The sequence below is a fragment of the Coregonus lavaretus genome, assembly GCF_964263955.1.
Source record: "Coregonus lavaretus genome assembly, chromosome: 38".
Classification (NCBI taxonomy): Eukaryota; Metazoa; Chordata; class Actinopteri; order Salmoniformes; family Salmonidae; genus Coregonus; species Coregonus lavaretus.
The window spans coordinates 29,809,598-29,834,725 of NC_140025.1; the positions used below are offsets into that span (position 1 = coordinate 29,809,598).

Here is a 25,128-nt window from a genome sequence, read left to right on the forward strand (position 1 = left end):
AAGAGTGCCACACCCTAGACTAGTTACCTCCCAGTGCTAACCCTTCATGGTTTATGTTCTTGGCCAGATCTGTCCAAGGCGGAGACCCAGGCCCTGACTAACTACGGCAGCGGGGAGGATGAGAACGAGGTGGAGGAGATGGAGGAGTTTGAAGCTGAGCCCCCGGACGTCCAGACCTCCCTGCAGGCTAGCAATGATGGCGGAGAGCAACGGGTTAGGAAACACACACTCAGTACACACACTTCCATTAGACTGTCTAGTTACCATCTTCTCCTGTATTTCAGGGAGCAAATGAAGCCCCGTCAAATGGAAACCGAGAGACAAAGTCGGACCAAGAAAGCTCTGAGAGTAACGATGGTAAGAACGTTCACTGTCTCTTAGCTTTTAGCCAGCCAAAATAGTGCCCGTTTTTCTTTACGTCTACCTTTTGCTGTGTACATTGTCCACATTTTGATAAATGGCTGTCGGGTGTTTTCATTATAGCAGTGTTTGGTCTGATGGATGTCTTTGTGTTTTCAGCCCCTCTGATTCTCAATTAACCCCATTTCCCCCCCCCGCTTTCCTATCCTTTACAGTGGGGGAAAAAAGTATTTAGTCAGCCACCAATTGTGCAAGTTCTCCCACTTAAAAAGATGAGAGGCCTGTAATTTTCATCATAGGTACACGTCAACTATGACAGACAAAATGAGGGAAAAAAATCCTGAAAATCACATTGTAGGATTTTTAATGAATGTATTTGCAAATTATGGTGGAAAATAAGTATTTGGTCAATAACAAAAGTTTCTCAATACTTTGTTATATACCCTTTGTTGGCAATGACACAGGTCAAACGTTTTCTGTAAGTCTTCACAAGGTTTTCACACTGTTGCTGGTATTTTGGCCCATTCCTCCATGCAGATCTCCTCTAGAGCAGTGATGTTTTGGGGCTGTCGCTGGGCAACACAGACTTTCAACTCCCTCCAAAGATTTTCTATGGGGTTGAGATCTGGAGACTGGCTAGGCCACTCCAGGCCCTTGAAATGCTTCTTACGAAGGCACTCCTTCGTTGCCCGGGCAGTGTGTTTGGGATCATTGTCATGCTGAAAGACCCAGCCACGTTTCATCTTCAATGCCCTTGCTGATGGAAGGAGGTTTTCACTCAAAATCTCACGATACATGGCCCCATTCATTCTTTCCTTTACACGGATCAGTCGTCCTGGTCCCTAGCATGATGTTTCCACCCCCATGCTTCACAGTAGGTATGGTGTTCTTTGGATGCAACTCAGCATTCTTTGTCCTCCAAACATGACGAGTTGAGTTTTTACCAAAAGGTTCTATTTTTGGTTTCATCTGACCATATGACATTCTCCCAATCCTCTTCTGGATCATCCAAATGAACTCTAGCAAACTTCAGACGGGCCTGGACATGTACTGGCTTAAGCAGGGGGACACGTCTGGCACTGCAGGATTTGAGTCCCTGGCGGCGTAGTGTGTTACTGATGGTAGGCTTTGTTACTTTGGTCCCAGCTCTCTGCAGGTCATTAACTAGGTCCCCCCGTGTGGTTCTGGGATTTTTGCTCACCGTTCTTGTGATCATTTTGACCCCACGGGGTGAGATCTTGCGTGGAGCCCCAGATCGAGGGAGATTATTAGTGGTCTTGTATGTCTTCCATTTCCTAATAATTGCTCCCACATTTGATTTCTTCAAACCAAGCTGCTTACCTATTGCAGATTCAGTCTTCCCAGCCTGGTGCAGGTCTACAATTTTGTTTCTGGTGTCCTTTGACAGCTCTTTGGTCTTGGCCATAGTGGAGTTTGGAGTGTGACTGTTTGAGGTTGTGGACAGGTGTCTTTTATACTGATAACAAGTTCAAACAGGTGCCATTAATACAGGTAACGAGTGGAGGACAGAGGAGCCTCTTAAAGAAGAAGTTACAGGTCTGTGAGAGCCAGAAATCTTGCTTGTTTGTAGGTGACCAAATACTTATTTTCCACCATAATTTGCAAATAAATTCATTAAAAATCCTACAATGTGATTTTCTGGATTTTTTTCTTCTCAATTTGTCTGTCATAGTTGACGTGTACCTATGATGAAAATTACAGGCCTCTCTCATCTTTTTAAGTGGGAGATCTTGCACAATTGGTGGCTGACTAAATACTTTTTTCCCCCACTGTATGTCTCTCCCACCCTCCTTTTTTCTTCGCCTGTCTGTCCTAAACTTTCCTGCTTGATTATCCCCCCCCCCAGTCAAGAGCAGTAAGTCCGAGTCCATCGAGGTGGTGGACTCCCCAGAGGAAGAGCGTGAGGCGGAGGGTGTGGAGCGCGGGAGGCCAGAGGGGGAGAGCCAGGGAGGTACGGCCTCAGCAACCACCAACAACCAGGAGGGCTCCCACTCCCAGGGCTCAAACAGCAGCAGCAGCAGCCCCGACACAGAGTCACCCGTCATGATCAACATAGACGTAAGACCACTACACCGACCTATGGTCCTTTTTTTCCCTCTTTTTTTTTTTTACTACAAAAATTGTATTGGATTCAAGTCTGTAATTAGATTTATTTTATTTTATGTATTCCAATGTCTTTATTACTTCTCCAAATGCTCTTCATGATTTATACCCTTTAATTCTTTATGATTTATACCCTTTTAATTATTTATGCTTTATACCCTTTTAATTATTTATGCTTTATACCCTTTTAATTCTTTATGATTTATATACTCTAACGCTTTAATTTTAATTCATGCAGGAGGTGGGATCAGGAAACACGAGCCAGAAGTCAGACGAGGAAGACTTTGTCAAAGTGGAGGACTTACCCATGCAGCTCAGTGTCATATGTGAGGTGGGACTAGCCAGAACGACTCCATTTCCCCTGTTGTCGATACGTCCACTTCCCTTTTCCTCTTCTTACAAACTGTCTGATCATTGGTCTTATGAAATCTAATAATGTTCTCTGTGTGATGAACAGGAGGCGCTCCAGAAGAGGATAGTCGAGGAACAGCAGAATAATAATCTGTCTGCTGAGATCCTCAGTGGGAACACTGACACACTGGCTGGACTAGTGGGAAATGGACACACACTCAAAGAACCAGGTAGGTACAGACAAGTACCTAGTGAAATGATGCACTGTCTGGCACAGTTTTCAATTCAAAATTGTTTCATGAAACCGGTAGAGCGCAACTTCTTCACAGAATGTCCAGGTAAATAAATGTATGTTGCAGAACTGATATTATTCTGTCATGTAGACAAGTAAATGTTGGCTATATACTATGTTATGAATGACTATTTATACTTTATACTATTGTATCCATCTGCTGTGTTTGCGATATCTCTAGAAAGATAGAATCCTTCTACTTTTTTCTCCATCTTTCTTACAGAAACGATAGGTGCACAAAGTGCATGAAGAGACTGTCTTGTACAAACGTTGTCGAATGACCACCGTCTCATTGACCACTACAGAATAACCCTAAAGATGTTCAGACTCCTATTGGTACTTAATGATTTGATTATTGGACGGTAGCAAGGGTTGGCGAGAAATGTCATGACGTGCCAGTGACTAAGCTGCGCTCGAAACAGTTCAAAACAACTACAATGGTTAAAACAACTATAACTGTAATGTAACCAATACGGTTTTGTTTATTTTAACTCCTGAGGCTGTATCTATTAAGCTCATCAGAGTAGGAGTGCTGAAGATCTAAGGTCAGTTTGGGCTTTTAGATCATAATACATATTGATTGTATGGACAAGCTGGACCTGATCCTGGATCAGCACTCCTGCTCTGAGACGCTTGATACATATGGCCCCTGATTCCTGAATGTGTTCTATGATTTGTTGCTGATTTGGGGTTTTAGGGTGGGGTCTCTCTCTCGCTCTATGCTGCTGTGTTACGTATAAAGTTTAACAAGCCTCGTTTGAATCCTCTAGTCTAGCAAACTTGTTGAAAATCGCCTTAGTTCTGTTTTTTCCGGATATGGGATCAGTTTGAAATCGGTTTTGTCATTTTGAATTGTTTTATTTGTTTGTGTTCTTGGCCTTGCCTTATTCTCTCGCTAGCGCCCATGCTTTTCAAGCAATTTACCCTTTGAACTCTTAAGAACTACAACGCTAAAGAACTACAAGTACGACTTCAAACTAGATTCAGGCTGCTGGTGAGGCGTTGCATCACCTTTGGCTGTAGACTACATTGGCACCTAACATCTTTTCCTTCTCATGTCATGGGGCTGTTGGTCATCTTTACTGCACTATTTTAATGTTACCTTTTCCCTTCCAAATCTTAGTTTTACCTTTTGTAGGCATGTTGATATCTCTTTTTGTTTTGCTTTTGTTTCTCGGGGCAGTTTCCCATGATTTCCATGTAATTAAAGATGTTAACTACTGTATGTAGTTTTAAAGAATAAAATGATGGAACTTTTCAAAGCGGTGGCTTGTCTTTAACTAGTGTAGTTTACTGGAAGTCTGTAGACATAAAAGACCCATAATCAGATTACTTGAATGCAAAAAAATTGGAACTATGAACTGATTGATCAATGCTTTCATGTGCCCAGTTTATACCTGGCGCTAACGTGTCCTGGGCACTTTCTCAATTAGGTAAAAATCTGTCCTCTTCTTAACTCCTTATGTCCTCTTCTCCGTGACCCGTAAATCGAAATGCGGTCGCCATATAGAATAGGTGAACAGAGGCCTTTTCTGCACCAAGCACTCCCTTATCATCCCTACCGCGGTAGAACGTGTAGGCTCTTATCGATGATAGAAATAATGATGGGCTAATATAATTGTGTTTGTTAATTTGTAACAAAGCAGTGAACAGCATACAAAAATTGAGGTGCCATTTGTTAACCCTTTACACTTGTGGGAATTAGCCTATATGGATAGGGCTAAATTGAAATGTTTCTTACAGAAGAAATATGAAAAGCATATGCATGACCATGGAAGCAATTGAAAGGGAACAGTATGGATATAATGGGGAAATTAATAATAATAATAATAATATAATAATATGCCATTTAGCAGACGCTTTTATCCAAATCGACTTACAGTCATGCGTGCATACATTTTTTTTTGTGTATGGGTGGTCCCGGGGATCGAACCCACTACCTTGGCGTTACAAGCGCCGTGCTCTACCAGCTGAGCTACAGAGTACACAACCGTTCACCTGACAACTGAATCCAAACTTTACACCTTTTTATTTGCATTTTAGCCATTTAGTGTACTTTGAGTACATTTGATAATGAAATCTAAAAATAAATAAAAATCCGGATACATCCAGTAACAAGACTATTCCTGGAAAATGTGGGGTAGGTGCAACATAAGACCATTTTTACAAGGGTTTGAGTGAGGACTACCTGGTGTCTCGGTCCATCCACCTCCAAAGCATGGACAGTTTCTAAGAAATGTCAATGCACTTATGACTGTCTGCAACTATAAGACACTTTTTTTTTTAGCTCTCCTAGCTGTGCCGTTGAGGAACTAGAGCACACTTGTTTCGTTTGGAACGCAGCCCTGTATCCCCGCCATCACACAATTACTGTTTATGCAATCCAAAAACTGTCCATTTTATAAATTGCAATCTGGGTCAGGTGGGCATGATTTTAATGCTTGTTCTATTGCCCACATGACTAGCTAACTTAATACGATCTTAGTTAGGCTTTCAAGGCAATTCAGAGAAACAGATCGTAATTTTGGTGCGCATAGAAAGGAGTCTTGAGTGCATTCAGGTGCAGTGAATTTTCTTCAATAAACAAATGGGCTCATTCTGTTCAGAACAACCAAGGGTATGATGGCATGTCATCTTGTAACTACATCAAGCATAGTGATCATAAACATTGACACTGTATAGACATGAGATTTATGATTTGGAAATGTAAAGTGCACATTTGGACTCTCAGGTGTTTGGCTTGCTTATATGACATCAAAGCGGTATTTATTATAATCCTCAACGTCATCTTTCAAAATGTATAGTCATTTTAAATTTCCAACATTTCCCTTTTTTTTCTTCTTTAATTTTTTTTTACAAAAGTTGCCCCCAGCCCTTCCGGTAATTAGGCAACTTCTTTTAGTGTGGTGCTCAAGTTCAGAATGGCTGTCAGTCAAAACCCATACAGAGCTGTGAAGCGGAGAACCAGAGCTCTGACGTCATGTATAGCATGTTACTGTACAGCCACTATGTTCCAATTTAGGGGCTTATTAGTGCCCAAATCTGCCATTTTTACCCTGTATACGGATACGAGTGTTACAGGTTAAGCAATTGAGGTTGAGGCAATATTTGGATCAGAGCAGTTAGTTACAGTGCAAAGACTTGAAATATGTACAACAGGATTCTCCAGTTGTGTTCCTGAATCAGTTGAGCCCACCACCGTTCTGTGCAATAGATCATTTAGAAACTGATCTGAGGTCTGTGTTGGAGGCTTCACCAGGGCATACAGGGGTTGGGGCAGTCACGGATGTAGGATTCCAGTTTTCCCTTGTTCACGTCCATCAACGTGGTGTATGTGGTCAACTGCAATGACGAGAAGAAGTCAATGTCACTCCGGACTTATGCATTACACTTTTTATTGAATCGTTCATTGCGATATGGTTGATTAATGATAAAACAGTAAATAAGGGCTCACCTTGTTCAAGACTGGTTTTGTCGACAGCACGTCGTACACTGTCTTCAGTGAGATGTTCTGAGGAGAAAGGAAAGGGGAAAAGAATCTTAGCACTTTGTTTAGCACAAAGATACTTTCTTGACTGAGTCCGATTTCCTTTTGTACAGGAAATTAAAACAAACATCCAGAAATATAATGTAAGGAGCAGAGCCAAATTATATAGTTGACTTTTTGTTCAGCCATGGAATGGTTGGTAGTCTGCCCACCTATGCATCTATGGCTTATCTATGGTTGTAGTACTCAGTACTCACTGCCTGCATGGTCTGGTTCATACACTTCATGGCTGGAGTCCTGCGGTTGTCCAAGAACAGAGGCTCATTCCAGTGATCGTAGTTGGTCTCCAGAACGTACCAGCGGCCCAGCTTCAGATCAATCCTTCACAACAAACACAGGAGTACAATGTTTAGGAATTTGATGCTTCCTGTTTAAATCAGGAATATCTACATGTATCCTTATGTAATAGAAACAAACCTATCGGCTAGACAGATTTCCCTGCTTTTGTAGTCTTGATCACATCCCTGAATGTTTTACAAACCCAGTGTTTAACAATATGATTTGTATGACTATTGTGATGCAAGGTAATCTTGGGCATCATTATCTACTTTCATTAGTTGAAATTTGGACTCAAGGATTTCCAACAGCATAAATGTGGTATTTTGGAATAGAATGGTGTGCCGTCTTTTGTTCCCACCCCCAAGACCTTTTCAAATCAAACATGCTAGTGCTGGGCTGGTGTGTTTATAGACTATAATTTCAGTAGTTGAAATTGGATAGTAATATAGCGTTTTTAGCCACTCACTCCCAGATGTCGATGCTGAGGACTCTGGAGCGGGTGATGACACAGCCCTGGCCCGTCTGGTTCCCTCCCAGGATGAAGTAGGCCGGGGCCAGCAGCTTGGTCTGGGCCAGAAGGTGCTTAGCCTCCTCGTAGCTGCATACACACAGGGTTAAAGAGAGGGTGTGTTTGTGAGACCAAAGAAATGTCCATTTCAAAATGCTGGTCTTGAATGTACTCAGGTTTTCCTCCATAATACAGCCCTTATCTCTGATTCCACTAAGTATTGCCATCATATTAAAGCAAGAATAAGAATGGGTATTATTACCTTCAATAACAAAACATATACATATAAATACGGTTGACATGATATTGTAATTTGATACTTCCATGAAAGTGGAAAGATACCTGGTAGCATTCTCTAAGACTGAGCGAGTGAGGAAACTCATCCACATCCCATCTCTATTCCCCAGGATCCACTCCACGATCCCTGAGAAAGGACAGACACACTTAACATTCCCCGCTCCGCATTCATCACAGGTCTATAATGTACTGATTGAGAGACCGGGAGAGTTTTATAGCTCACCGATGTATCCTCCATCAAGGCTGAAGCGCTCATTCATGGTCAGAGTGAAAACATGCTTCAAAGAAAATGAGAAATGTAAAAAAAAGTGTCAAACATTACACTGTTTCACAACTACCATGATATTAAAACCGATGTAAGAAAGCCATTTATTTTTCTGTCATCATTGGCTAAAAAGACACCACTTCAGGGTCACGTTCTAAAGGCATGAAAAGGGATTTCTGACAATGTTCCCATTTGAAAATGTTGCTTTCTTCCATTTGTGCCTGCTGAATGCAGCCCGGAGCAGACTGGAACTCACCGGCTTGATGCCAGTCAGCATGCCCACATAGCCGGCGAAGTTAGTGGACTTGAAGACTGTCTTGTTGCCTCTCTGGAAGTCGATGTTGACCACCAGAGGCTTGAGTTTCTCTGTTATCAGCCAGGACCTGTTCTTCATGTCCCACCTGGTAGAGAAAGAAACAATATAAGGGGATTATTTTCAGTAAAGAATAAAACGGTGTAGCAACTGGGAAAAAAAAGTTGACAGAAAACCAGTGAAAAACAAATCACATTGGTTAGAAGGTATTGTTCATCCAAATAACAAATGCAAACCACATTATATAACCACATTATATAAATCAGTGACTGACTAGTGATTTGGGTTTGTAATAGCTACAGTGTCCTATTAACACAATGGAGCACAAAACAATGTGTGGTAGGACCCTTGATATGCCTTCTTTTGTCACTAAACCGTAGCAGTGACATTCTTACCCCATGAATAGTCCAAAGTCCATATTCCGCCCATGGATAAGGTTACCTATGACAATGCAAGGAGAAACCAAAATGCTGTGTGTACATGAGAATTTCAAGCATCACGTCCTACTATGATGACATGTACTTGCTGCATAACTAAAGTATTGATTCAAATGTGTCATAACATAACATGAGTTACTTACCATTTGAGTCCTCTGCCACTAGAGAAGTGCACACCGTGAAGACCTCATAGAAGATGTTGAAGAGGACAACCTCGCCTGGAATGAAACATGTATAATACAATCAGAATAGGAGGGAGGTGAGACAGAAACTAGAGACCGAATGATAGTGAAGTTACGGTCATGGGTTGAAATTAGGCAATTGTGGGTTACTGTGTATTACCAAGGGGAACACCCGAGGCAGTCGCAATTCCTTTTATTTCCTCGTTGAATGGGTAGGGAAGGGTACTCACTATCAAAGGCTGCAGAACACACAAAACCATTAGTCATGGAGAAACAGTTACATGATCAAATTAAACAATAATTGAAATTATTTTATGAGACGAGGTGTAATAGAGTTTTCCAGTGAAATGATCAAACGCTCTCACCAAGTCCTTGTCGACCAAATCTATTAGTTTCCCACTAGGAACGAAAGCGTTGGCCAAATCCCTGATAGCCTGGATCATGCTGACCAACTGAAGAAAACCAGACAAATAGTGAATAAGAAAACAGTACAAGTATTGATCCTATAGTAAATACATTTACGTAATTGAAATTGATATGAACAAGACATGTAATACTCTCACCTCAGCTTTTTTGTCAGTGATGATTAGCTTCCATCTTTCGCTGGGGGGCAAATCCAGGTCTATTGTGTACCAGGTGACGGACCCTTTGAATCTGATCAAAACCGTGACATGAGACATTTTAGATTGATGCATAATGACATTGAGGTCACTTTCCTATCCCCTGAAAGTGGTATTGCACAATATTGTCATGTGAGACTCATTCACATTAGTCACTAAAGTAGTCATAGTTGCCCCAGTGCAATTACAATGGACAGAGGCAGGTAGCTAATGACATTATGCACCTGGTTATACACAATACAAACACTTCCTGTTTACCTTGCATAAGGTGTGCCGCCTCATGCATGAGCTAGGAGCTTGTGCCAGGTGTTACAAAACTTATGCAAGTTGTTTAGTTGGACATTTGACAGCACCTTGGACAACTAGCAAGCACACTGTGACTAACTAATGGCAATACTTACGTTGGACCTTTGGGAGGGTACATGCCCGTCTGACATTCTTCGGTATACTGTTAGAGGGCGAAAGAAAGCAAAGCTTTGTTCAGGTGAAGACACACTTTCTAGCTAGCACTCAGGCTAACTAATATTTTGATGACAGAATAGTCAGTATTTGGATGCACTTACCGGTGGCACAAACTGTGCCGATACTGCAGATAAGGACACCAAGAGAAGAGAACACAACCAATTCATCTTGTGCCGCCCCGTTGTTTGTGTGTGAAGCTTCTTCTAACTTTTGGTCCGCTTCAAAATACGGAAGTGCATGCTTTCCTCGTGATTTGAGAGGAGCGTACCATTACACTATGGGCAGGCGGCTTCAACAGATTTTATACATTAATTTTTCTCTGATTCAGATACATTATTTGTTTTGTTTATGTCGCTTATTACACATAAAAATGGTTAAGTGTATAAATAGGCTTCTACTGATGTGAAAATATATAAATATGTCCTCCCATCCCTGATACTGGTACATTCCTGATTGTTATACTGAAGTGAAAACAAGCACATGACATGACTGGCAGTTAAAGAGCAATAGAATGGGCTTATTGTAGTTAAAGTTCGGCACAGGTTACTCATAAAACAACTGAAAGGGGTTGTGTGTGACAAATTACTTTTTAAAGCAAATTCGCTTGTCATCAAAGGCTGTTAAAAATAGTTTAAAACTGAGGAGCTTTGCCATATTCACACCTTGAAGCTGTAGTGGAGAGTGTGGTAAATTGAGCCAGGGGTAAACTGAGCAACCGTTGTTTCTAGGAAACCGAATACAAAATAAATAGTATGTGAGGAAAGAAACCGCATGGAAAAAGTAGTAAGCAAGTTAGGTCCAAAAAACAGATTTTCAACAAGTCAAATTAATTTGTGTTAAGAGGTTTCATTACGCTTGTATCAAAACCAAAGTAAATTATTGTAAGATTGTTCTATACATCAGTTTGTGCCTCTATAAGCTTCAATATGAGGCCATAAAACTAGCATTAAAGTGCATCCTTGTAGCTGTGTGGGCTAATATAGTCAAAATGTTGGGATAAGTTGAGAAAATGGAAGTATGTTTTCTTCCCAGGTGTAATGCAAGGCATTATTCCTGGGATATGAGGTAACAACAGGGCCTAGCCTATGTTAAAAGTACCAAGTGTTTGTTAGGTGTTAAGCCTGTGTTAAAATATGCTTAATATGATTAAAATACAAAAAAGCAATTGTGATTGTGTTGAATTGTGAGTGTGTGAAAACCTTGTGAAGACTTACAGAAAACGTTTGACCTGTGTCATTGCCAACAAAGGGTATATAACAAAGTATTGAGAAACTTTTGTTATTGACCAAATACTTATTTTCCACCATAATTTGCAAATAAATTCATTAAAAATCTTACAATGTGATTTTCTGGATTTGTATTCCTCATTTTGTCTGTCATAGTTGACGTGTACCTATGATGAAAATTACAGGCCTCTCTCATCTTTTTAAGTGGGAGAACTTGCACAATTGGTGGCTGACTAAATACTTTTTTCCCCAATGTACCCGGGGTAAGTTTTGTCAAGACACCACTTTTTCTGGACAAGCTATGTTTTCAAAACTGTAATGTTTACATTCATTCTGATTATTTCCAGGGATACACAACATCCTGAAATATATGTAGATGTCTTTGTTAGAAATAATACTATATTTCCCTTGACAGAGTGATGCTGAAAGCAAAAAATGGCTCAACTTACCCCACTCTTTCCTACAGTATTTCCTAATAAACAAACATCAATGGACTGTCCCAAACATCTGACAGATCTACTGATCTGCAGTTTTTTAGGGCAAAACAAAGATAGTGGTAGTAGGCATGTTGGCAATGATTTACAGGAAAATGGGTCACTGGGTAATCTCTCGAATACAATCCAGTTTATTATCTGAGAGATGACGCCTAGGGAAACCCAGTGAAACAAGCTACTCCGTCTTCTGAGCAGCCAGCTAGGGAAGGGGTTTAGGGATTGAAATTACACAATAATCCCACAATTTACTCTCTCTTAAACAAATACAATTTATTCATGATAAAAAGTTACATCAAAACAAATTAATCAATGCCAGTCAAACAATCAAACATATTCATCAATGCCAGTCAAACAATCAAACAGATTCATCAATGCCAGTCAAACAACCAAACGAATAAAAAGGAAATACTTTTTGATTTTAACATAAGAAATTCAAAGACGAGTGGACAATCCATAAACTCTTGTATCTTCACTTGCAGTATCGGTCTGCTTTCATCTTGGCTCTCCTGTGGACAAACAAAAAAAGGCACGCGTGGTTATTTTCAGTCCTTACATCACCACTATCCACCAGACAATGTAAATAGCTATCACGTGACAAGTCAGCTTGTCGCAACATGTTGAATTGAAACAGGTTTGTGCAAATAGGTTTAGAGTGTGTTGGCAGTTTGACCAATTATCTGACCAACTCCTGCTATTAAATGGCCATCAGTAGGAGTCATGTCAACAGTCATTTGGACCAGTTCCAGAGTGATTTCTTGGAAAGGATGTTTGGATTTGTTGATTATTAAAACCAGTTTGTGTGTGGTTGTTTCCTTTGGGGAAGCTACCTCCACTGAAATCAAATTTTCACTTAGTCATGCATTGATGTCAATGGGAGACTGAAAGAAAATTAGACTTAAGTAGAAGTTTAGGATTTGCCTCTTTATGAGATGTTTTTCCCCCACCTGTCTAACAGCTCTTCGTGGAACTTCCCGTCTTTCCGGGCCATCTTCAGTGTGGTGCTGTCCTCCTCGTTCAGCCTCAGCCGCCTGTCCTGGAAACTCTGGAACTTCTTTCTGTAATATCAGAAATCTGTGTTCAGTGAGACTTATTACACACACAAACAAACAAACAGTCATCATACAAAGCCTCATGATAAGACATGGAAGGACCAGTCACACACCACTATCAAACACAAAGAATAACGACACTGAACAAAAATCTAATCAATTTTATTGGTCGCGTACACATATTTTGCATATGCTATCGCGGGTGTAGTGAAATGCTTATGTTCCTAGCTCCAACAGTGCAGTCATACCTAACAATACACACAAATCCCCAAAATAAAAATAAAGGAATTACGAAATATTAGAACGAGCAATGTCAGAGTCCGGAATATAAATAATATTGCACTCTCTGGGGCATAAACCTGACTACATTATCAATGACAAATGTGAATGCAAACGTGTATAGAGCGACTTACACTCGTTAGTACCGTGCCATTTCCATTGAAGTAAACAATCCTGATAGTAGATACATACAGAGTGCAATGGGGCCGCAAACAAACGCATTGGTTTTTACCAGGCGCTTTAACGACATTTAGTCCCTCTAGCCGTGGTTACAGTGGTTTATGATTCACGGGCAGCGCTCTGTTCATGCAACACGCTCGGGGATGCTAAGCACTACATCACGATGACGGGCTCAAGGGCAGCCATTATCTTCATGTCAACATGATGAGTCCATTTCCCCTGTGTTTTCCTCCTCTACAATAAAAAACGATGGCGAGAACAGGGGAAGATAAAAAATTGAACACGAAGTTGAGGGTGGAAGAGGAGAAACGGAACACAATGACAGCCTTGTTCACGCTTAGCCCTCAGAACTTAATGGGCCGCCGCAGGCCGTAAAAGCGGCAGCGGCGTTCCGTTCTCATTCCCGTTTCCATCCCCGTAGCGTTGGCCCATCAATCGGCCTTTTAAGGGAGCGGGATTGATGAGGTGGCACCTGCTCCTCACGCATCAGGGCCTGTGATTTAGTTGTCAAAATCTCACCAGAGCGGAAGGTTGTCGGGTGAAAACGGAGGGAAATCACTGTCTGTCTACAGAAGGTCAGTGTTCAACCCCTCCACCTTCCTCGCTGTCTTTTCTACATAAAATGCTTCACCCCCCCCACTGTGAGAACTGGTAGGTGAAGTTTAAAGGAAAATTCCACCCCAAAACTATCTTTTGGTATTTGTTTCATTAGTTCATTGTTGATATAGTCCCAAAAAAACAATCACGTTTAAGATATATAACTTTCAAAATACAGATATGCAGCCAGTGATGCAAAATGAATCATACTGGCTGTATTTCTGATTTTGAAAGTTACACATCTTAAAACTTGATTGCTGACATGCAAAACATTTTGGGACTATATCAACAATGGACTAATGAAACAAATACTAAAGATAGTTTTAGGGTGGAATTTTCCTTTACCATTTCTTATGTTCATTTGGACAAGATGAGCCATACAACAAGGGTTACAACCTCTCTAGACTAGAGGGCATGGAATCCCCACCTTGTATGATTACCGCTGCAAATGTTGCAGCCACTGTGAGTGTGACGTAGGTAGACAGACAGTACATACACGTAGTTGAGCTCGCAGTTCTTCACGTTGCCCCTGTCCTCGTCTGCAATGTCGTCGTTCCGCTTGACCTCCCTCTCCGCGCATGACCGGATCTGTTCATCATCATAGAGAGAGACAGAAGGAGAGAGGGCGAGAGAGAGAGAGGGGAAAACACAAAACAGTTGCAAGTTGAATAGCAATATCCTGCCACCCTAATGTTCAGAGACATTTTGTTTTTTCTTTCCGTCACCAACTTCAGACTCCCCCATGGGGATGTCATTTCTATAGTATAGATGGGGGGGGGATTATGGAGCGACCTTGTGAAATATATACATCACCTTAACCATCTCGTCGTCCCCCGCCAACTTGCTCTTAGCCTCAATGTCCCCACTTTCACTGTAGGAGATGAAACAGCTATTTGCTGCCATGAGAGCCATTTTGCCCTGGAACAGGGGAAAGAGAAAGTTAGAAATTAGTTTTAAAAAATGGAAAACAAACAGAAATGAAATGAAGAGATTAGTTGACAGATGAGTTTCACCTCATGCTGATACTCCATTCGCGAGGTAAAAGCTCAATTATATGCAGAGAGCGTCAAACTTTCTCTCCAATACGCATCAACAAAGCAACAAGCTGTGAGGAAAACAAGGCCTATCTATATCTAGGGTTACTATGCAACAAGTACTATATGATATGGCATTATGTCACAGTTTTTGTATGCATTGACTTTGACGTTTTTTTTATTGACAGTTGCTTCACTCACGTCCTGGAAAACAGGCTCCCACTGTTCCCGGGAGCCGATGGCGTCGGAACGCCCCACCACGACCCCCTCCGAGGTGATCCCTAGATACTTCCCATAGCCAGACTTCAGAGCTACCCTGGGGGAAAAACACAGGAGAACAAAATTCATTCCTGGATACTGGCAGGTTGATTTGAGTCTCTAAAAACTTTTCCAAAGACTATTTAAAGATAAAGACCATTTGAACAACAATGTTCTAATTTAAATCCAATTTTGTATTTATAAAATTGTAAACCTGCAGAGACTGTAATTGTTCTTCCGAAGTCTATTATAACTCACCAGGGGACACTTCCCATTCAGATTTGGAGAGAGGAAGTCAACATAAAATGTGCATAGGTGATATTTACTCCTTTCATACGCACCTAGAGTCTGACAGCTTGATGGCAGTGAACTGCTCCGGGGGGTCTGGCCCTTCATCGTCTGCAAAATATCAAAGACAACATTTCCCTTTTCACTGATTGATATTCTATTCAGAGCATTTTCTATTTTTTTTTTTCTTCCTTATTTTTATCCAAGAGGAGCCTTCGTTTTGGATTAATGAGGATTAAAAAAAGATGTCACTTTATTATCACTTCAAACATTTGGGAACTTGGCTCTGCCGACTTAACATTCAGTGTTGAAACATTGTGTACGATTAGCATTTCTCACATTCTCTCGCCATGTTCGTGATCTTGAAGAAGAAAAATAAATCTGTCACAGTGGTGCCAATACAATGCATTTGATCTCAGATGTATTAACATACAATAACAATGTGTCATTCTGAAAACAGACCATTTGCATAATTTCCTCTAGCAGCGGGTCTACCCTTGAGACGTACTGACGTAGAGCCTTCATGTTTTACTAATGCTTCATGGTCATTAATAACACACAACCTTGGGCTACACGATGTTGCTGCTGTGTGCTATTGATCGCCTACATCCACCCTAATCTCGGAAACCCAGACCTCAAATCTTGCATAATTGCATCAGATGATCGATTAGGTTCTGGGGTGAGATGTATGAGAACGGATATTATAAAACTAGAGAAGTCTCCACTCCCTTAAACGGAAACTCTCAGCTAAAGGCTCCACCCCTTCAAAAAATGTTCCACTTGAAATCATTGCTTGAAATCCCTGCCCCAATTTAAGCACCCAATCCTGATACTGCCAAATAACCAGCGACAGAAAACCAAAGCACCGGGACTACTGTCGCTCGTTAGTCATCGTAGTCCGTCCACAAGAGATTATATCCACCCTGACAGCTGTAAAATTACAGGCAATCCTTATCCTGAGTTCCAAAACTCTTCTCTGGCTTCGCAGGCTCGGCCCTAATTTATGTGTTCTCTGTCACCTGGAGCTGCATGGCAAATGGTCCAGGAACAAAAGGACAATGCCCAAGGACTAGTCAGCCCTTCCCCCTCTAAGGGGACAAAATGTATCTCTGTAACAGTATGCAGAGGACTAATAGAATAATGCTATAGTATCCATGTTTGGTATCTATCTGAAACTTGTTCACTGAGGATAACTCTGATGCTAACTATATGTATGTATGATCTTTGTGGTTATTTGTCTCTGTACAGGGTGAACTCTGAATTACTATATGCAAAAGGTTTTATGGTCCTCTTAGAAATTCTGTCTGATTTACATTGGTCTCATCCCCCACACAAGCCTTTAGATGCTGTGACATTGTGTGGAGATTGGGCCTGGGAGTGTTTAGGTTACTGTCAACTTACATTTACATGTTTAGTTATTTAGCAGATGCTAAATACTGGCCCCCCGTGGGAAACGAACCCACATGCCGGCCAAACCCTCCCCTACCTTGGACGACGCTGGACCAATTGTGCGCCGCCCATGGGTCTCCCGGTCGCAGCCGGCTGCGACAGAGCCTGGACTCGAACCAGGATCTCTAGTGGCACAGCTAGCACTGCGATGCAGTGCCTTAGACCACTGCACCACTCGGGATCATTTGATTGGTCAACGGTGGTTGGTTTTGGGTTGAAAGGTTAACCCTTCAGATGTTAGAAATTGAATTAAAAGCCTTTTATCTTCCTCTTATCCTGTATCCAGTCCATGGAGGAAGGTTGTATAATCAATTTTCATTTCCTAGACTTCTAGGCCTCTGGCCTAGTAAGCCTCTCTTTGTTCATGCACTGTCCTGTAAGTTCACCTTAGGATCTATATGCTTGGAATATTGCCTAATGCTTGCTTGTATATATTAATTATCTTTATGGAGTCAGATAAACATTTGAATAGACTAATTGCTTAGTCACATTTTATGTATATACTGTATAATATACTGAATATTCACATATTACTATTACATATCAAATATTACTGCCCACTACAGCTTTATGCCCTTTTCTTTCTCATCAGTGATATATGGAGTTGTGGATGGAGTTCTACCCTACTGCTTTGACCTATCATGTCCTGCCAGATCGGTGGCCATTGATGAAAGGAAGCTAGTTAATCATACCGAGAAACACACTCCGTAAGGATGTGACCGTCACAGGTTCTCACAACGTTAGGGAAAGTTAAGGAGGGGGGAAAGTATGTCAATTTCAAGGACAGATTGATGCGAATGTAAATTGGGAAACCACACCTCTGTGTGCAATCATTGGACATTGGGATAGCGAATAATATCCCTAGGCTCACATACCTCTATGTTTCTCAGACCACAATAATCAGATAGACAGGTTATAGTCTAATCATATTCCATCCCCTAAAGCATGCCTATATCTCCATGTGACCCTTGAGTTTACACAGAGGGCATTCACAACTTCTCCTGCATCCAGTGACTAATCACCTTGAGGGCGTTTCTCAGCTTGAGAGGGCTAAACTATTCTAGACGGGTTTCCTTCTTACTGAAAATCCCATAAAAGTGCAGAAACATTTCTCTCTCTCTCTCTCTCTCTCCCTGAAACTCCATTGCTCTTTCATCTCATTTAAATGAGCCTGCCTCCCGAGTCAGAGCCTCACCAAGGGAATAGGAATGGTTCATGTTTTTATCTCCTGGCCGTTTTCACTCTTTCTCCCTCTTCAATAGAAAACCGTGCGCTGAATCCCAGGTCTGCATTTCTGTCTTTGGAGGGTGGATGGGTTTTATTGAACATTTCTCAAACATGTCTCGCCTTAGGGCAGAGAATCTTTGCCTGGAAACTCCCATTTAGTATAGCTTGGTTAGTTAGGCTAGGTGCTCCACCCCCAAGTCGAGGCCTTTTGCCTGAGGCTCAGGGGCTGTTGTAATGGGGCTCTGGCCTGTTAGTCAGTGGGGCTAACGATGGGGAGACGAAGCATGTCGTCTGTGAGCCTGGATTCAAAGATGTGATTCCAGCACGTTGGCAATGTCCCTCCTCTAACTTTTCATGCACGGCAACTTGGAATGGTAAAGATACTATCGAAATTAAATGGTTGGTGCCAATCCTTCCCGTTCATTTTGGATTGTGGACTACAGTTTTCACCTTAGCCTAATGAGTGGGTCCGGATACTCGCAACAGATGCTATCTATTGTGGACCCTAGACACAATACCACTTGGTGGTATGAAAACGTGTGACCAATTTAAATGTTGTGCTGCAAAACTATCCATTTAAGATGCAAGGAATCACAATGACATTAGGTCAATGATACTCATGTGGATCTTGATATCCATAAACCATGAGACGAGAGAGAGAGAGCTCTTTGCCTGTTACCTTGTTGAATTCTAACCCATCACAGAGCTGTGCAATACATTTCCTCCAGGTAAATTATTTCATTGTCCTCCTGCCTCCACAAGTGGATGGGCACCATAAATCGTAGCTAGCACCGGATTCATATTGATGATATCCAATAACGTGCTTGAGAGGACAAAGAGATAGATTAATGCCTGGTGTGTGTGTGTGTGGAGGAGCAATTCCAGCTTCCTCTCTAAACCATTACCCGGCAAACTGTGCAGAAATGAGTGTCCTAATAGCTTCTGAAACAACATAGTAGTTCAGTTCTCCCTTTTATTTTCCGTGTCCACTCTCTCAGAGTGTGACTTCAAATTGATTTAGAACGAAACGCCACTAAATCTTATACCGTTTAGGACAAAATTGGTTTTGATTTCAAAACGCTTGGTACTGCACACAGGCAGCCATCGAATGCAGCGGTCATCGAAAAAGCAAGAAAATGAAGTTGGAGGAAACAATTAGTGAATTCTACCCCCCCCATTCTCCACAAATGAATGACACTAAAAATTGCCTGCCGCTTTGCCAGGCTAATGGAACGCGACGTCCATTACGGCTCTTTGGTTTCCTCTCTTCGTATTGGAATAGAATGGAACATGAGAAAACTGGGCTCCATGGGGAGATTTTCTTCCATTCTCTTCTGGGATTCATTCATTCCTGACAATTACCAGCTCCATTTGCTATGCCTATAATGCCAGATTACAGAATCTGACGCAGACAATTTAAGTAAATGCAAGCAACATGCTGGGCTGGTTTGCATTTCAAAAATGACTTTTATTTCAGTTTGAAATGCAAGGCTTAACAAAGTGAAATCTTTTAAGGACTTAGTCATTTTAGAGTGACTCATTCTAACAACCTGAGTGAAGTTGCCATCTAAAACGGTTGAACAAGACACCACACCGCCTTGACTTAAGCAGTTTAAGTTCACAAACAAAAACAATGTGTGCTCAAGCTACCAGTTGCGAAACCAAACCTTACAATAACCATAATGTATGATGATTATAAGCAAATCAAGTTCCCATTGAAACTATGCTCCCATTAGTTTTTCCTGAGACATGAAGATGCCTTTAGTTTAGTGGGCCAACCTGTTTTGAGTTGTGCAGAACAGCCAAGTTAGAGATTCTGATTGGTAACATTGGTGCAAGTCACTTGAATCACAGTCGATTTCAGCAGCTGAACTGCTAGGGATCAAATCAAATCAAATTTGATTTGACACATGCGCCGAATACAACAGGTGTAGACCTTACAGTGAACCGCTTACTTACAAGCCCATAACCAACAATGCAATTTTAAAACAAAGCCCCATATACTATCCACCATTGTAACCTGTACGCTCTCGTTGGCTGGCCCTCACTACATATTCGTCGCCAAACCCACTGGCTCCAGGTCATCTATAAATCTCTTCTAGGCAAATCCCCGCCTTATCTTAGCTCATTGGTCACCATAGCAACACCCACCCGTAGTATGCATTCCAGCAGGTATATCTCACTGGTCATCCCCAAAGCCAACACCTCATTTGGCCGCCATTCCTTCCAGTTCTCTGCTGCAAATGACTGGAACAAACTGCAAAGATTTCTAAAGCTGGAGACACTTATCTCCCTTACTATCTTTAAGCATCAGTTGTCAGAGCAGCTTACCGATCACTGCAACTGTACACAGCCCATCTGTAATTAGCCCACCCAACTACCTCATCCCCATATTGTTATTTACATTGTTATTTATTTTGCTCACTTGCACCCCAGTATCTCTATTTGCACATCTATCACTCCAGTGTTAATACTAAATTGTAATTACATTTACGTCATTTAGCAGACGCTCTTATCCAGAGCGACTTACAAATTGGTGCATTCACCTTATGCTAGCCAGTGGGACAACCACTTTACAATATATATCTTCTTTTTTCCCCCTTCTTTTTTCTTGGGGGGGGGGGGGGGGGTAGAAGGATTACTTTTATCCTATCCCAGGTATTCCTTAAAGAGGTGGGGTTTCAAGTGTCTCCGGAAGGTGGTGAGTGACTCCGCTGTCCTGGCGTCGTGAGGGAGCTTGTTCCACCATTGGGGTGCCAGAGCAGCGAACAGTTTTGACTGGGCTGAGCGGGAACTGTGCTTCCGCAGAGGTAGTGGGGCCAGCAGGCCAGAGGTGGATGAACGCAATGCCCTCGTTTGGGTGTAGGGACTGATCAGAGCCTGAAGGTACAGAGGTGCCGTTCCCCTCACAGCTCCGTAGGCAAGCACCATGGTCTTGTAGCAGATGCGGGCTTCAACTGGAAGCCAGTGGAGTGTGCGGAGGAGCTGGGTGAATTACTTTGCACTATGGCCTATTTATTGCCTTACCTCCATAACTTACTACATTTGCACACACTGTATATAGATTTTCTATTGTGTTATTGACTGTATGTTTTGTTTATTCCTCTGTGTTTGTTGTTTTTATCGCACTGCTTTGCTTTATCTTGGCCAGGTCGCAGTTGTAAATGAGAACTTGTTCTCAACTGGCTTACCTGGTTAAATAAAGGTGAAATAAATAAAATTTAAAAAAAAGAAAGAATACCAAAACAAATAGCAAAAAAACTATAGCGAGGCTATCTAAAGGGGGTACCGGTACCGAGTCAATGTGCGGGGGCACCGGTTAGTTGAGGTAATTGAGGTAATATGCACATGTAGGTAGAGTTATTAAAGTGACTATGCATAGATAATAAACAGAGAATAGCAGCAACGTAAAAGGGGGGGGGGCAATGCAAATAGTCTGGGTAGCCATTTGATTAGATGTTCAGGAGTCTTATGGCTTGGGGGTAGAAGATGTTTAGAAGCCTCTTGGACATAGACTTGGCGCTCCGGTACCGCTTGCCATGCGGTCTAGAGGTCCTGGATGGCAGGAATACCTACCCTTACCACCGGGGGGCGGCCCGTCAGGAAGTCCAGGATCCAGTTGCAGAGGGAGCTGTTTAGTCCCAGGGTCCTTAGCTTAGTGATGAGCTTTGAGGGCACTATGGTGTTGAACACTGAGCTGTAGATGCTACAGAGATGAGGGGATTTAAGAAGTGTTTTGGCGGTAGCTTGCCAAACTACCCTCCCAAAGCTACTGCAAAATCTGGCTGACATTTAACTGTGTCCGTGGTTACTAGCCTGGCTCCACAGCTACACCACCGGAGGAAGGGAGAGGGTGATGATGCGTCTGCTAAATGACTAAAATGTAAAATGTAAATGTAATGATGAATGGCACATTCAGCCCCTGGTCAGAGGGTGCCACAAGAGGGCGTGGCCTCACCATATCCTTTTCTCCTTCACATGTCCACCCGAAAAGTTGTCTTCAGTGACACTGGGTATGCTGATGATGTGGGGCTGTCCCGAGCCATATACCACTAACCAGCATCCAGGAGGACACTTCCATAGGCTTGGAGGCAAAGCAGCTGGATGAGTGGGCCACATCCAATAACATGCTCCTGAATGGGTCTGTGGAAATCCAGATATGCCTTTCGAGAGACCCTCCACAACCTGCACCACTCATACTAGGAGGACAGGAAGTACCAGTGGTAACAACAATCAAGTATCTTGGTTTTCATCTAGACTAACCTCAGTGGTGACACACAGTCTGTGAGGAAGGCCTCAAATTGCCTGCACTTTGACTGTACTCACCAGAACTGGCCCACCCATTGAAGATCTGGTCACAGTCTATATACTACCCTGGTGAGGCCTGGTCTGGAATACGGTGGAGTGCTGTTAGTTGGATGCAATAAAAAGCAGCAGGCCCAACTGGACAGGGTGCAGAGGAGGGCCCTGAGTATTATCTTCTGAGGTGGCGCAGTCCAACCACAGCTCCAGTCACTGCAGAGCAGGCTGCAGTGCACACTCTTGAACACCCACTGCATGACCTGCTCCCTCTAATAAGGGAGGTGACTACACCACCAGGTTCCTGAGAAACATACATAACTGTCCTGTATTACAGCCTGTATTATAAATAAATAAAACGCAACTACCTTCTGTCAGACTGTACAATAACTCTAGCTCTTACATGTTTTCAAAGTAGATCTTTTTTAACAAGTCAGTTTTCCATCATGAAATGAAATGTCATATATACAAAATTATGTGGACATCCCTTCAAATTAGTGGATCAAACTAAAGCTACTGAGTACTCATGTCTTGTGATGAGTAACCCTGCCCCAAATATTTGTGTTAGGGGTAAATCCATTTGAATTCAATCACTTTTTGACAGCATCCCTTTTGATTTAAACAAAACTTTCCATACATGTTTGCCTATGGAAACATTTGTCAGAAAGTGATTTTTTGGACCTGAATGCCAAAACATTCAGGAGATAAAGGTGCTCAAAGTTCACCCATTTTGCACACTCCACCATACCATGAGACATCCATGTCTTCATCACTGGAAAAGATAAACGGTTGAGTTTGATATCATTTAAAAGCTTACAAACAGTGTTGTCAAACTACTACAAAAAGTAACGTTCTGAGCACTTCTACAATGGGCAAATATGTATAGAAAGGTTTAGTTCAAATCAAAAGGGGTGCTGTCAAAAAGTGATTGAATTCAAATGAATTTACCCTTAGGTCTTGAATTGTGCAGACGCCCCCTGTTTGATACCCGTGGTTAGCAATCTCTTCCACTGCTTGTGCCTCATAACAGTCTCAAACAGTAATCTGTATCTAAACAAATCAAAAGTTCCACTAGGTTCAACCTCCCTCCCTGCCCCCTGCCTCTGCTCCCTGGTAACAGGTGGAGCAGAAGAGTGAGAGCTGTAACAGGGATCGAACCCTAGCTCATACAGTGCAGAGGTGAACGCCTAACGGACTGTACCACAAAAGCCTCTGGGTTAAGGCAGTACAACGCTCCCATACACCACTTACTCAAGCATAACATTTTATGATCACGCCCCACACACATCACCGACACTTAAAAATTAGACCTTATCGTCTCAGTCATGTAACAAAAGACAAAATGCCTTACGAAACACTTCCCCCTGTCCAATCAAGTAGCATAACAACCTAGTATGGCATACAGCAAATTGTGTGCATCTGCATCATCATCATCATCATCATGCATTAATGACTAAACACATGACACCCTACTCCCTATATTATTGTGCACTACGTTTGACCAGAGCTCTACGTGGCTCTGATGAGATGTAGTGCACTATAAAGGAAATATTGGGTACATTTAGCTAAAGATACTCTCTCTCACTTTTCTTACCTTGATGTGGTGCGCCAACTGTGAACAGACCAGTATCCAGGGCATGGATGTAGGAATTAGTCTGCATCTCTATTGCAACCGTTCCTGAAATCTCCCCAAAGCCACTGATACACCACCATCCACCTAGAAAGCAGAAAGAAACATGATTTTTTAGTACTTTGTGGAATATCATAAGAACCATTTTCAATTAGTTAGCTAGCTAGCTGCCAAGATTTACCAGCAAACAACATACCAACAATATCCGGTTTATCTTCTGCATCGTCTCTTTTTCTCTTCTTATCCTTGTGCTTCTTCTTCTTTCTACAAGACAATTGTGGATCAATATTAGCCAGGTCAAATTAGAAATGGGAGAAAAGGAAAATAGCAAACAGTTAGCTAGCTAACATTAGCCAGTAGCTAACTGTTAATGCCTGGTCAGTCGATTAATGATAGCTAGGTAGATAGCATTATTAGCCAGCTTGATTCGCCATCTTCTACACAAACACATATTGAATTCGATGTTGAGGAATAAACTCACCCCTTGTTTAGTCCTTTCAAAACAAGTTTTGTTGTTTTCACTTTTGAATATTCAGCCATATCTTCAGATTATGGTAAACTAGCTAGCTACCAAGCTAACAACGTACACAAACGAAAACAACATGCAAGTACGGTGGCCGTAAAGGTAAAAACGACTATCAGTTATCAAACGAGCGACATCTATTGTTTGGAGAATATATTATATTGTATGTGTTCGCATTCGGAATTCTGCATTGTTTGTTTAGCAGTTTTTTTTTTGGTGCAATTTAAAAGTTGATGTGTTACTAATTATGTGTTACTAAGTGTGACAGAGAGTTGCACACTCCATATATAAGCTCCCGGTAATTTATTGGGTAGAGTAAACCACCAACGTTTCTTCTGGGTTACTATGGTCATTGGTTGCACTAATTACACTGTTTGTCTACATAACCTGGTTCAAGCATTCATGACATTACCCTGAAGCAGGCACAGTGATGCTTAAACGTTGGTGGTTTACCCAATAAATTACAGGGAGCTTATATATATATATGTTAGTCAGCACCTTTACTAACTTGTTTGGGTGTGCAATAGCTCATGCTTTTCAATCGACTAAATGTGACAG

At 41.8% G+C, this 25,128-nt stretch overlaps 3 protein-coding genes across 7 annotated transcripts in view; 1 reads left to right on the forward strand and 2 right to left on the reverse strand.

Annotated features, from left to right (window-relative positions):
- Positions 1 to 4,444, forward strand: part of LOC311112056 (pericentriolar material 1 protein-like) — a 36,520-nt gene extending 32,076 nt beyond the window's left edge. For 3 of the 5 annotated variants that reach the window (XM_084155034.1, XM_084155036.1, XM_084155038.1), the window contains 6 exons: positions 68 to 213; positions 285 to 357; positions 2,228 to 2,439; positions 2,723 to 2,815; positions 2,942 to 3,065; positions 3,351 to 4,444. In XM_084155034.1, the coding sequence (XP_084011160.1) occupies positions 68 to 213; positions 285 to 357; positions 2,228 to 2,439; positions 2,723 to 2,815; positions 2,942 to 3,065; positions 3,351 to 3,376 (674 nt within the window). In that variant the 3' untranslated portion in view covers positions 3,377 to 4,444. The remainder of the gene's footprint in view (positions 1 to 67; positions 214 to 284; positions 358 to 2,227; positions 2,440 to 2,722; positions 2,816 to 2,941; positions 3,066 to 3,350) is intronic. The other 2 variants (XM_084155037.1, XM_084155035.1) reach the window with 1 other exon arrangement.
- Positions 4,445 to 5,139: 695 nt separating this feature from the next.
- LOC311112193 (acid ceramidase-like) lies at positions 5,140 to 10,492 on the reverse strand. Its single transcript, XM_084155218.1, has 14 exons — positions 10,139 to 10,492; positions 9,977 to 10,023; positions 9,519 to 9,609; positions 9,321 to 9,407; positions 9,116 to 9,194; positions 8,917 to 8,991; positions 8,732 to 8,777; positions 8,280 to 8,424; positions 7,982 to 8,036; positions 7,804 to 7,885; positions 7,420 to 7,551; positions 6,872 to 6,995; positions 6,582 to 6,638; positions 5,140 to 6,469 (listed from the first exon to the last, which is right to left on the reverse strand). The coding sequence occupies exons 1-14, from the start codon at positions 10,202 to 10,204 to the stop codon at positions 6,380 to 6,382; spliced, it is 1,176 nt and encodes a 391-aa protein (XP_084011344.1). The 5' UTR covers positions 10,205 to 10,492; the 3' UTR covers positions 5,140 to 6,379.
- Positions 10,493 to 12,012: 1,520 nt separating this feature from the next.
- Positions 12,013 to 24,662, reverse strand: LOC311112248 (protein FRG1-like). The gene is made up of 9 exons (XM_084155294.1): positions 24,529 to 24,662; positions 24,244 to 24,311; positions 24,012 to 24,134; positions 15,496 to 15,553; positions 15,098 to 15,212; positions 14,676 to 14,780; positions 14,359 to 14,450; positions 12,702 to 12,812; positions 12,013 to 12,263 (listed from the first exon to the last, which is right to left on the reverse strand). The coding sequence occupies exons 1-9, from the start codon at positions 24,585 to 24,587 to the stop codon at positions 12,227 to 12,229; spliced, it is 768 nt and encodes a 255-aa protein (XP_084011420.1). The 5' UTR covers positions 24,588 to 24,662; the 3' UTR covers positions 12,013 to 12,226.
- Positions 24,663 to 25,128: the final 466 nt, after the last annotated feature.